The 11,534-nt window shown below is 35.6% G+C and overlaps 1 protein-coding gene across 1 annotated transcript in view; it reads right to left on the reverse strand.

Annotated features, from left to right (window-relative positions):
• LOC140163804 (uncharacterized) overlaps positions 1 to 5,669 on the reverse strand; it is a 32,483-nt gene extending 26,814 nt beyond the window's left edge. The window contains exons 1-3 of the mRNA XM_072187120.1: positions 5,436 to 5,669; positions 4,978 to 5,136; positions 1,663 to 2,074 (exon numbers count right to left, since the gene is read on the reverse strand). Of these exons, the coding sequence (XP_072043221.1) occupies positions 1,663 to 2,074; positions 4,978 to 5,136; positions 5,436 to 5,669 (805 nt within the window). The remainder of the gene's footprint in view (positions 1 to 1,662; positions 2,075 to 4,977; positions 5,137 to 5,435) is intronic.
• Positions 5,670 to 11,534: the final 5,865 nt, after the last annotated feature.

Consider the following 11,534-nt stretch of genomic DNA (forward strand, 5'->3'; position numbering starts at 1 on the left):
CCAGACCCCGATATTTATTAAAACTTAGCCCTACTATAAGGCCCTTTGACCGTGGCAATGCCAAAAAACCTGCGTTATATCCAGAAAACTGTAGCCAACCTGAAATTTACAGTTTAGTATCCGGCGGTTAATCATGATAATATCATTTTTATTTTTAATTGGCCAATATAATTATGTATTGTTTTCACAACTTGAGCTGCTGACACGAATTTAAAGCCATATTGTAACATTTCTATAAAAATAGATTAGTATTTCTTGGTTGGCGACTCCCCCCCCCCCCTAAGATGACTCTTGCTATGCGCCACTTACCTTATGGGTTGTGCATTAAAGTATGAGCCCTGGGAGGAGGGTAAAATGGGGGGGGGGGAATGTTTTGGCCAACCGAAAGGGGGGAAAGCAATTTTGGTAAGCCGAGAGCTGAGATGGGAGGGCAAATGACCTTTGGCACACATGGGGCTCCTGTTAAAAAAAAAACGCTTTAAAAAGGCTTTGGAACAGTACGGAAACGCTTAAATGCAAATTTCCCTGCTCTCAGCGTTTGAGACCATTATTTGCAAATTGGGGTTCCAAAAATTGAGCATGTGCAGGGCGGGCAAAGATTTTTTTGGCATGTCAAAAGGGGTGGTTAAAGAAGGCCCGAATGCGCGTGTTTTGAATATTTCATTTCATTTCATTTCATTTCATTTCATTTCATATTTATTTAGTCTTATCAACAACAACAATTGACATTTTAAAAGGCACATATAGAAAATACTTAAATACATTTTATAAAAACAGAATAAGAATATAAACAGCACATATTTATAGAGAGCACGTTGATAAGACCAAGGATAGCCCAAAAAGCCATGGAGGCTTATTTCCATTGGGGTCCTTTAAAGGGGACAACATCAATGACAAAAGAAGGAAACAAACGAAACAGTCAAGTACTAGAACTACCCCTTCTTGTGATCTTGCTTTTGTAGCAAGATGAGCTTTTACTTCTTTTTGAAGTTGGCATAGCCATTGATGGATTTAATATTGCTTGGGAGACAGTTCCAGGCCTTGACTGTAGTGTATTGGAAGGTGGTACTACCAATTTGCCCATGAAACTTTGGAACAACAAAATTGAGGTGGCTATCCCTGGTATTATACCGGTGTCTTTCAGTTACTTTTATAAAATGGTCACTCAGATAATCTGGAGACATGTTATTAAAAAATTTTAAAGCATGGTTAAGCTTCAATTGTTTAACTCTATCAACAGTATTTAAAAACTCAAGCCTATCAAGTTCAGTTTGGCCAACATGTGTCCGTGAGTCCAGGCCAAGAATGAACCTAACAATTCTATTTTGCATAACTTGAAGTTTATTTTGGAGTTTTTTAGAAAGACCAGAGAACCAAGAAGAACAAGAATAATCAAAATAGCACTGAATCAAAGCAGACACTAAAGTTTTGCGAGTTTTTGATCAAGAAACTGAGCTTGTCTGAATAAAAAATTGAGTCTTGCACCAGCCTTTTTTAGAACCATATTAGCAATTGATTCACCTGATAAGTACTGATCTAATGTGATACCCAAATATTTAACAGATTGGGTAGATTGGATAGGTTAATTATTGCACATGACGTTAAAATCACATTGTTTCTTCAATTTCCTGTGTGAACCAAACAGAATGGCCTCGGTCTTACCCAAGTGAAGAGACAGCTTATTGTCAATAAGCCACTGTTGACAAGACTCCAATTCCTTGCTGAGCTTGGAAGAAATTTCCTTTGGATCTTTGCCGTCAATAAGCAATGCACTATCGTCTGCATAAAGTAAAAGCTTACAGTCAACACTAATCGGCATGTCGTTGACGTAGCAGAGAAATAAAAGTGGCCCCAGGACACTGCCTTGGGGCACACCGCATGTAATTGCCATAGGTTTGGAGTTGGATTTATTAACACAGACTATCTGCTGTCTCTCACTTAGGTAAGACCTAAACCAATCTACTGATTCAATCCCCATTGCACGGAGCTTATTGCACAAAATATCGTGGTTGACCGTGTCAAAGGCTTTCTGTAGGTCCAACATCACCATACCAGTGTAATTGCCTTGAGAAATCTGTGTACGCACGTGATCAGTGAGGTGAATAAGGCAAGTGTCGGTAGAGTAAGTACCTCTAAAACCAGATTGATGGGAATAAAGAAGATGATGGTCAGTTAAATACTGGTAAAGTTGATTGTGCACAGACTTCTCAAGAATCTTTGAAATTACACTTAGTATGCTGATGGGCCTATAGTTACCACACTGCAAAAAAAAGTGTTCTGAATTAGAACACTAAAAATTGTAACACTTATTGAACATATAAAAGTGTACTGATTGTGAACACCAAGTGTTCCAGACTTTAACACAACAGTATAATTTTTGAACACGTGTGTTCACCTTTTGAACACTTGATGTTAACATATTGTCGTCATTTTGTGAACATGGTGTGTTCATGTTTTGAACACCTAATGTTAAAACTTTGAACACAAAGTGTTCCAAATCCTAACACATTTACATGTTCAATGCCATGTAACACTTTAAGAACACATTTATATGTTCAAAATCAAATGTGTTCAGCTTTAGAACACTTGTGTTCTAATCATTTAGAACACTTGTGTTCTAATCTTTGAACACCGAGATGTGTTCACAAATGTCATACACTTAGTGTTCTAGTCTGGAACATATGACACTTAGGCCTACATATGTTCAATAAGTGTTACAAAAAGGGATGCAATACGGTTACGCAAAGCAAGGTACAATGGGTCAATGTATAAATGTACACCTTTGTCTGAAATTTAATTGTAACAACAGACTCAGTAGTAAATTACAGCAAATCTAGGCCTATGCATGTTTGACGAGTGCAACATCGCAATTAGGCCTACATCCATCAGGCATGCCATGGCATGAAATCGACCCGCCTACTGACCAGTTGTAAGACACACTCGTCAGAGGTTTAGGCCTACAGTATAATTCACATTATATCAAATTGCAGATTTGCACACTGTCATGACTGTCTGACCATGTGACTGTGTTGCATGGTCATGATTGATAAGCTTACTACGCATTCATTAAAATGCACTAAAACCACGCAATACAAAAACGATGAAAATACATTTTTAGTCTCATTGTTCTATGATATGTGGAGAACACGTTCGATATATTTGTTTTTAAATAGAATGGTATTTTGTGGGTAAAATCTCACCTCCAAATCTCCGCCCAAATCGCGGTTTCTCACTCCGATGACATCGTCTGTTCTATTATACGGTGCAACGACGCATGCGTGGCCCAGCACGTGGTAAATATATAGCCTACATACATACAGTGTTCAAAACGAACACATTACATGTTCATTTAGTATAAAAGTTGTGAACACCTGTAGGCCTACAACACGATTTTATGGGCGTGCACCCAGAGTTATTTGGATTGTAGGCCTACGGTATAGGCCTAAATTTCAATCTTCGACGCAAGTCTACCCCTATAATAGGCCTATTGTCAGGTATTTTTCTATAAACCGCAAAATGTTCAACATGTTCAATGTTCTTTCATTCCGTGCAAGCTGCAGGCCTGTGTAAAATAAAATGAGAACAACTGATGATCTCCATAAAATGGTTTTACAATCAGGCGAGCATTTTATGCTATATGCCTATATTGTATAGATTAAACATACAGTGTTCATTTTATGAACATTTAGTGAATGATCAAACACTATGTGTTTAAAAGTTTCCTCTGGCATTATGTTACGAACACTAAGCATTACAAAATTGAATGCAGTATGTCAAATAGGCCTATATGTCGAATTTGAACAGGTGGTGTTCTAATGCTGAACATTTCAAACGCTATGTGTTAAAAGTATCCTCTGACATTATGTTACGAACACTAAGCATTCTGAAATTGAATACAGTATGTCAAAATTTGAACAGGTGGTGTTCTAATGCTGAACACTTCAAACACTATGTGTTTAAAAGTTTCCTCTGACATTATGTTATGAACACTAAGCATTATGGTTACGAACACCAAGCATTAAGAAATTGAATACAGTGTGTCAAATTTTGCACAGGTGGTGTTCTAATGTTGAACACTTTTTTTTGCAGTGCAACCATTGATCTACTACCTTTTTTAAATAGTGGGGTGACACGTGCACACTTCAATTCAACAGGAACTGAATTGGTTAAAATAGACAAATTAATAATAGAAGTAATAGGATCTTTCAGGACAGAAGCCCCATCCCTTAGAAATTTAGCAGGAATGTTGTCCAATCCAGTACTTTTATTAGGATGTAATTTGCACAATTCAGAAAAGACAAAATCAGTGGTAACAGGAGAGAGTTTAAAACTACATTCAGTGATACCTTTATCAGAATAAAACTTCTGGAATTTTTGCGAGTCAGTGCTGAATTCATTTTTAGTGAGAGGAAGCTTCTTGACAAGGTTACTAGCCACAGTGGTATAAAAAGTGTTGATGTGATCAGCAACTTTAGTAGAATCAAAACAAGTTTCACCGTCAATTTCCAAAACAACTTTGCACTGCTCTTTAGTTTTAGTACTGTAGCCAAGGGCTTTCAACTGCTGCCAAAGTTTTTTGGGGTTATTTTTATGCTCATCAATTTTACTACTAAAATACTCAGCTTTTGCTCTTTTAATATCCCTTTGAATTTTGTTTCTAACTTTACAGTACTGTTTGTAAAGATCAGCATTTGAGCGGTCTTCCTTGAAATCATAAAGAAGTTGGTCCCTTGTCCGAATACTTTCAAGAATTGTATCATCCATCCAAGGTTCTGTTCTTGACTTCAACCGGATTTGTTTCATCGGTGCAATATCATCAATAATTTTCAGAAGTATGGTACTAAACAGGTCCCATGCATGGTTAACATCAGTACATTTGTACACAGAAGACCAATTTATGGAGGACAGTTTGGACAAGAAAATGTCTTTACTGTAGTTCTTAGTAGACCTGATATTAATAACTCTATGCTGACCTACCTGACCTCTGACAGCTTTTCGAGTACAAAATATTAGGAGATGATCGCTGAGACCAATACTGATCGTACCAGATTGACACATCTTCTCAGGATTGTTAGTGAGAATATGATCAATACAAGTTGATGTTGTATCAGTAATACGAGTGGCTGTGGTGATTAGCTGTCGGAGATCAAATAGGTTCAAGATATGCAAATAGTCTTTAAAAAGTGAAACTTCTTTTTAAAACAATCAATATTGATATCACCCATGATGATCATTTCACAGTCGGACCTTATTTTTGAAATAGAATCTTCAAAGTAAGTAAGAAACTTTGTATCGTCTGGAGGGCGATAGAACACGCCAAAGAAAATTGGTTTTGTTTTTGGTAAGAGGATCTCAAGCCAAAGATTTTCTAAACAATCACTTTGTAAATCGAGCCGGTTATTAAAAGCAATATCATTGTGGACATAAACACACACTCCGCCACCTTCCCGATCTCTATCATGGCGAAGTACCGCATACCCTTGAATGTTGATCTCATTATCAGGAACGGATTCGTCAAGCCATGTCTCGGAAATAGCAACAGCAGCTGGCTTGGCATCAGAAATTAAACAGCGTAATTCAGAAATCTTTGGCAAGAGAGATCTTGTATTAAAATGCATAAAATGAAGGCCTTTACCTTTGGTAACAGAAACAGATTTCTGTAGACCCATCTTTGAAATCTTATATTTGGGGTCTTTATGAATAGGATCTTTACATTCATTAACATAATGGAATGGCAAACTTTGAATTAAGCATTTGTTACAAATAAAAGAAAAGTTGGTATTCTCAGCAACCAGATGGTCATAAAGTTCATTGGATATTGAACCAGAACAACGTACATGAGTCCACTTATCGCATCCATCACAGCTAATTGCGCGGGAGCGTGATACAACACCGCGTTCACAAGCTACACATGGGTTTTTAGGAGTCCTTTTAGTAATTTTCGTAGACGCCGAGTCTTGTTCATTTCGCATTCTACGCCGACCTCCTTTTATTCCTCGATGCGTGCGCCTAGGCGATGTATAGGCCTACTGAAGTAGAGAACTTTGATATATAGGTCGAATCAAAAAAGGTCTTGAGCACTTTTGACTTTTCTGTTTACCTACCAATACTGCCACTCAACACATGCTCGAAAAAGTCGAAATACTGTGTATATAAATACCAGAAACTAGACCCGATAATTATTTGCAATGGGATCAAAATCGTGTCAATGATCTCATATTTGGGTGGCTAGTAGCTTGACGAGTGTTCTAATGAATTTGCCTATGGGATTGTTGTGTATAGAATTGCCGCTACACATTTATTTGGCAACAATAACACGCACAGAGCAATGGTAGAAAATGAAACTAGCACACGTTTTTGATATACATCATTAGGCGGAGGCGCAGTATTTAGCGTTAGCTTTGGATATAAATCACCCGAATTTTTAATTATTTTCTTTATTTTCCACATACGGGTGAAAAATAAATAAAATAATTAAATATCCAAAGCTAACGCTAAATACGGCGCCTCCGCCTAATGATGTACATAGTTTTTCATTTCGTAAGCATGGTAAGCAATTTCTTGTATACCGTCCGTTTATTTTTTGTAACTTTTTCATTAATGTTGGATGCACCGTCAGATGTCAGAGTGCCACTGTAATGAAAGTGTTATCCAATCAAATTTGATTTGATTTTTTATGTATCATGTGTATTTTTCTGGTCCAAACATTTTTTTAGTTGCTCTGTGTGCTAGCCATAAGGTCCAAGTATTGAGATATTTTCTCAAAATGTCAATAGCTATCTCAAGAGCTTCTGAGCCATTACCATGATTATGCATGTTTGTACCCCCGGGTTTGTACTCATTTTAATGCATTTTTCACACTGATTCCATGGTCATGAAAATGTACAATTCTGAAAATTTACTAAATGACAAATATTAATGTTTAAAAGGGATAAAAAAAAGTACCCATATTTGCAGTGACCATCCCTTTGACTTATTCATTAGGAAATAATGTTAGTCGATTCAAAATCCAAGATGGCCGCCATTTTTAAGAAGGCCGCCCCTAATTTACATTATCAAACTTAAGGGATAAAAAAAATCATACAAGCACCAAAATGTGCAGTTCACCACCTTTAAATCAAGATTAGGATATTAGCCACTTAAAAATATAAGATGGCCGCCATTATTAATCATTTATTAGCGGGCCATATTAAAGTTGGCGGCCATCGTAGAACATGTAGAATTTCAAGTTCTAAGAATAAAAATAATAAGTCTTTTGTTTTTAGATCTCATTATTTGGTTTTAACTGTCATTGCAATGCATGCCTGAGGAAAAACAGAAGAGCACCCGTTTAAAAGTTCGTCTAAGGAATGTGGCACCTTTCTCCTAACGTGTTCTTCCATTTACACTTTTCATGCTTATTTACAGAGTCGACTAAAAGTACTTTTAGCTGCAATCAAAATACGACTAATAGTCTATTCTACTGGAAAACCACACTCCCCTTGAAAAAGATTTGTGGGATTGCATCCGTACATCAGTCAGTTTTAGCCACTGCAATTTGTAGATCCAACAAATTTAATCAAAAAACAGAAGAAAGCAAAAATATGCTGAAGGTTTTTAATGTCAAACAAAATCCCCAACAAATGTTTTCTTGAAATTTGTATAGCAGAGGCAGCTATCAGAATTGGTAGACGGCAGATTGGTCACAGTTGTGTAAAATCCAACAAAATGAAAATCTAGAAAGAACCATTTTTCCGACAAATGGTTCTAATAGGAGGAACCAAGAAAGTTCTATCAGCTTTTTTGGGTCTGCAAAGAACCAATTTTATGGCTTTGCGAACCATTTTAGGTTCTATATTCATGATCGAGAACCCTTTTGACAAACAACCAGTTTAAAGGTTCTGTAAAGAACCAAAAGGTTCTTAAACCCATAAAAATCGTTCTTTGTAGATCCAACAAAGCTGTTAGAAGTTTTTTGGTTCATTTTAGAACCATTTGTCGGGGAAATGGTTCTTACTAGAACCATTTTGGGAGAGGGTTCCGTACATAGGACAAAATAGTTTAAAAGCCGAACTTTTTTCTGAGTGTGTGTATCTAAATTGTCCAGTTTTCAGCTGGCTTTTAACTAAAACGCGCGAATTCCACGTGAATTGACCAAATAGGGCCAAATAGTGGAATTTTAGAATAGCCATCTTGCGCAGGGGTGGTGTATTTGAAATTGAACAGCCCTATACATACAGCAGTGTGGTGTATCCAATGAAACAAAGTAATTTATCTGACCGGCTGGTTCATCACTCTTTATTTTTTCACACGTGCACTGGGGCAAATTGACCCCGTTGAACCCCTTTTTATTCACCCTTTTAATGGCTTAGAGGGGTCCCTTGAGCTAGGCGACTTAATAGCTACAATTTAAGGCAAGTACATTGTGAGACTGATCTCACTTTATCGCATTTTCTTCTATTTTATCTATTCAGTTGTTACACTGTTAAAAATAAGTTGTCAGCATTTTTTCTTGGGTGTTTTATCATAATTTTTCTGGTTTTTAAAACAAAATTTATCTGTTTTAACATAATATTTCTGGTTTTATTTTTAACATAATTGTAAGGTGTTTACATATTTTTAATGTTTTTTAAAACGAAAAAGGGCAGTTTGTCTCAGGTTTAAAGAAACGCTTATGTCCATAAAACCTGTAAAACGAACAAATGCTGGCATCTCTTCTCTTGCCGTTGTTAACAGATTTGAATAGGTCTTTACAGACATTAATAATTTAATATTACTTTTATTTTAACATTGCAACTGCATGCATTCATATTTTTATTTCGATAAATATGTAGTTTTTACGACTGCTTACATAGGCATATTCAAATAGACAATTCCAATAAAAACGGTAAGTTACTGCCAAATAATATCATCATACAAAACCTGTAAAAAAAGACAGTTTTAACAGTGTATCAATCCAATCGCTATTTGGTGCCGTTTACGCATTCTGACCACGATGACCTCATCTTTTTGACCAGAAGTACTTTAATCGTCTCCCCTTATAATATTAAGTGCTAGTTTCACACAAAACCTTTCTAATAATGTTTTCTTGTGAGTGCTTCTTGCGAGAAGAATAATTTGAACATTTAAGCGCTTTTTATTTGAGTTGCAGAATGAAGGAAACTGTAAATGTTTATATCTTTGTTTGTTTGTTTGTTTGAATGTGTATTTGTTTTTTGTTTATCCCATAATTTCTTTTTGAAAGCTGTAAGTGTCCATGGCATATGTAGTGTGGAATTAAAGAATAACATATGGCATTGGAATAAGAAAGGATAAATAAATTCAGAACCTTTTAGTTAAAACGAGCACTAATTCTCAGTTTAAGCATATATTTTAAATATATGGTTTAAGGGATCTGGAATGAGCGTTTTGAGCGTTCCGACAGTATTTTAGTGGGACATCAGACATATCGAATTGCATTCTGAATACGAAGAATGTCTTTCTGATATCAAATATTTTTCATTTTTTGAAATTCACGATATAATACAAATTTTATGACAAATAATTAAAATTTGATATTTTCACATTTTTGATATATATGGCCTAACAGTCCTCGAAGTAAATTTTATAAATCTAATGACATATTCTTAAAGTGTATGTAGCTGGGAGGAAAAGCCGACGATCAATTAAAAATTTTGACCTTTCATATTGAAGATATGGATTTTTTCCCAAAAGACCTATTTTTTTGGGTGTTTTGGGGAAAAATCCATATCTTCAATACAAAAGGTCAACATTTTCAATTGATCGTCGGCTTTTCATTCCCCTACATACACTTTAAGCATAAATCATCAGATTTATAAAGTTTACTTCGAGTACTGTTTAAAAATATCAAAAATATCAATTTTTAATCCGTTTGCCATAAAATGTGTATTACATTGCGAATTTCAAAAAAATCAAAATTGGGCTATTCCAGATGTATTCCGCACCCCCCCCCCTATGGAAGACACTTCTGGAATTCGGGGCTAAATTGACAGCCGGAATTCACATGTCAGGAAAACCCCATGGAAGACACTGCCGGAATTGTGGTAATATGTCTAATATGGCCAGCCGGAATTCACATAAAAATGTAAATGTCTTCCATAGGGTTCCAGCTGGAATTAGAACATTTTTTGTTTCCAGCCAGAATTCAAGTAAATGTGTTTCATAGGTTAATCGAGATGGTGCTCATAAGTGAAGATTCTGCTGGAATTGGAGCATTTTTGACCATTTTCCAGCCAGAATATTAAGAAATGTGAATGTCTTCCATAGGCACATCATGGCCTTTCACAATCCCCACTCTTGTTTTTTCGTTTATTTTAGCAGCCGGAATTTCACCTAATCTCAATGTCTTCCATACCCTCCAGCCGGAATCTTTGCTAAAAATGACTGCTGGAATTCTAGACACATCTCAATTCCAGCTGGATTTTTTACATTTTTTTTAATGTCTTCCATGGGGGGTGCGGAATACATATGGAATAGCCCATTATTTGATTTGATTTCAGAAGGACATTCTTCGTATTCAGAATGCAATTCGATATGTCTGATGTGCTCTAATGTCCCACAATAAATACTGTCCAAACGTTCATACCCCATCCCTTAAGCAAAGATAAATCTGATTTTAGACCATCAATTACCATTGATGCCATGCCTTAACTTGTGTAATTCATCATCTTCATAATGTTGGATTCACATTTTTTTTAAATTTTATTTCAAAGAACTTATAAAGCGCATTTCCATGGATCAATGCGCTGTACAAAAAAAAAATAAAAAATACATCAAAAATACACAGTATGGCATTAAGAACAACAATATATCACAGCATGGTAAAATATACTCCTAATTACATCAAAAATTTGAATAAAACAGATATGCGCAGCAATCTGAACCACAATTAAAATAATTAAAAATACACTTGAACCCAAATAGGGACATATATCATTATAAAATACATATTATTATCAAATAGCAATGTTTAAAAACTACACATGGGAGTGAATACCTGCAAACAGGTCTATGAAAATACATAAAAAGACCTAATATTTTGGAAACAGATAGGTTTTTAAAAGTTTCTTAAAGGATTGCACATTAGGAGCCTCGCGCAAATTGGAAGGCAAATTGTTCCATAACCTAGGGAATGCTTTTAATGATTGAAGAGAAACATTGTAAGGGGGTACGCAAGTTTATTTTGGTAGGGATGCACCCCGAGAATCTCAGTGTAAATGGACCCAAGGCATATTTATATGAAAAATCCCGAGAAAAATCAATTTGAGGTCCAGATTTTGGCCAAATTTAACATAATTCCACTAAAGTATGTATACAAAAATTTACAAAAATTAAATTTTTGCCTCTAGTTAGGTGAATTTTTTATCGAAAAATACCGCTTTTGTACCAAAATTGACTAAAAAAGGGTAATTGTTATTATACTAGATGCCCACAAATGAGATCCATATTTGCAGTACATCCCCAGAAAATACAAGGGTTTTCGACATTTGTCGAATAAGGATAGAAAATGATGTCAGAAAACCTTTAAATATCGG

This window comes from Amphiura filiformis, chromosome 11 (genome assembly GCF_039555335.1).
Source record: "Amphiura filiformis chromosome 11, Afil_fr2py, whole genome shotgun sequence".
NCBI classification, from domain to species: domain Eukaryota; kingdom Metazoa; phylum Echinodermata; class Ophiuroidea; order Amphilepidida; family Amphiuridae; genus Amphiura; species Amphiura filiformis.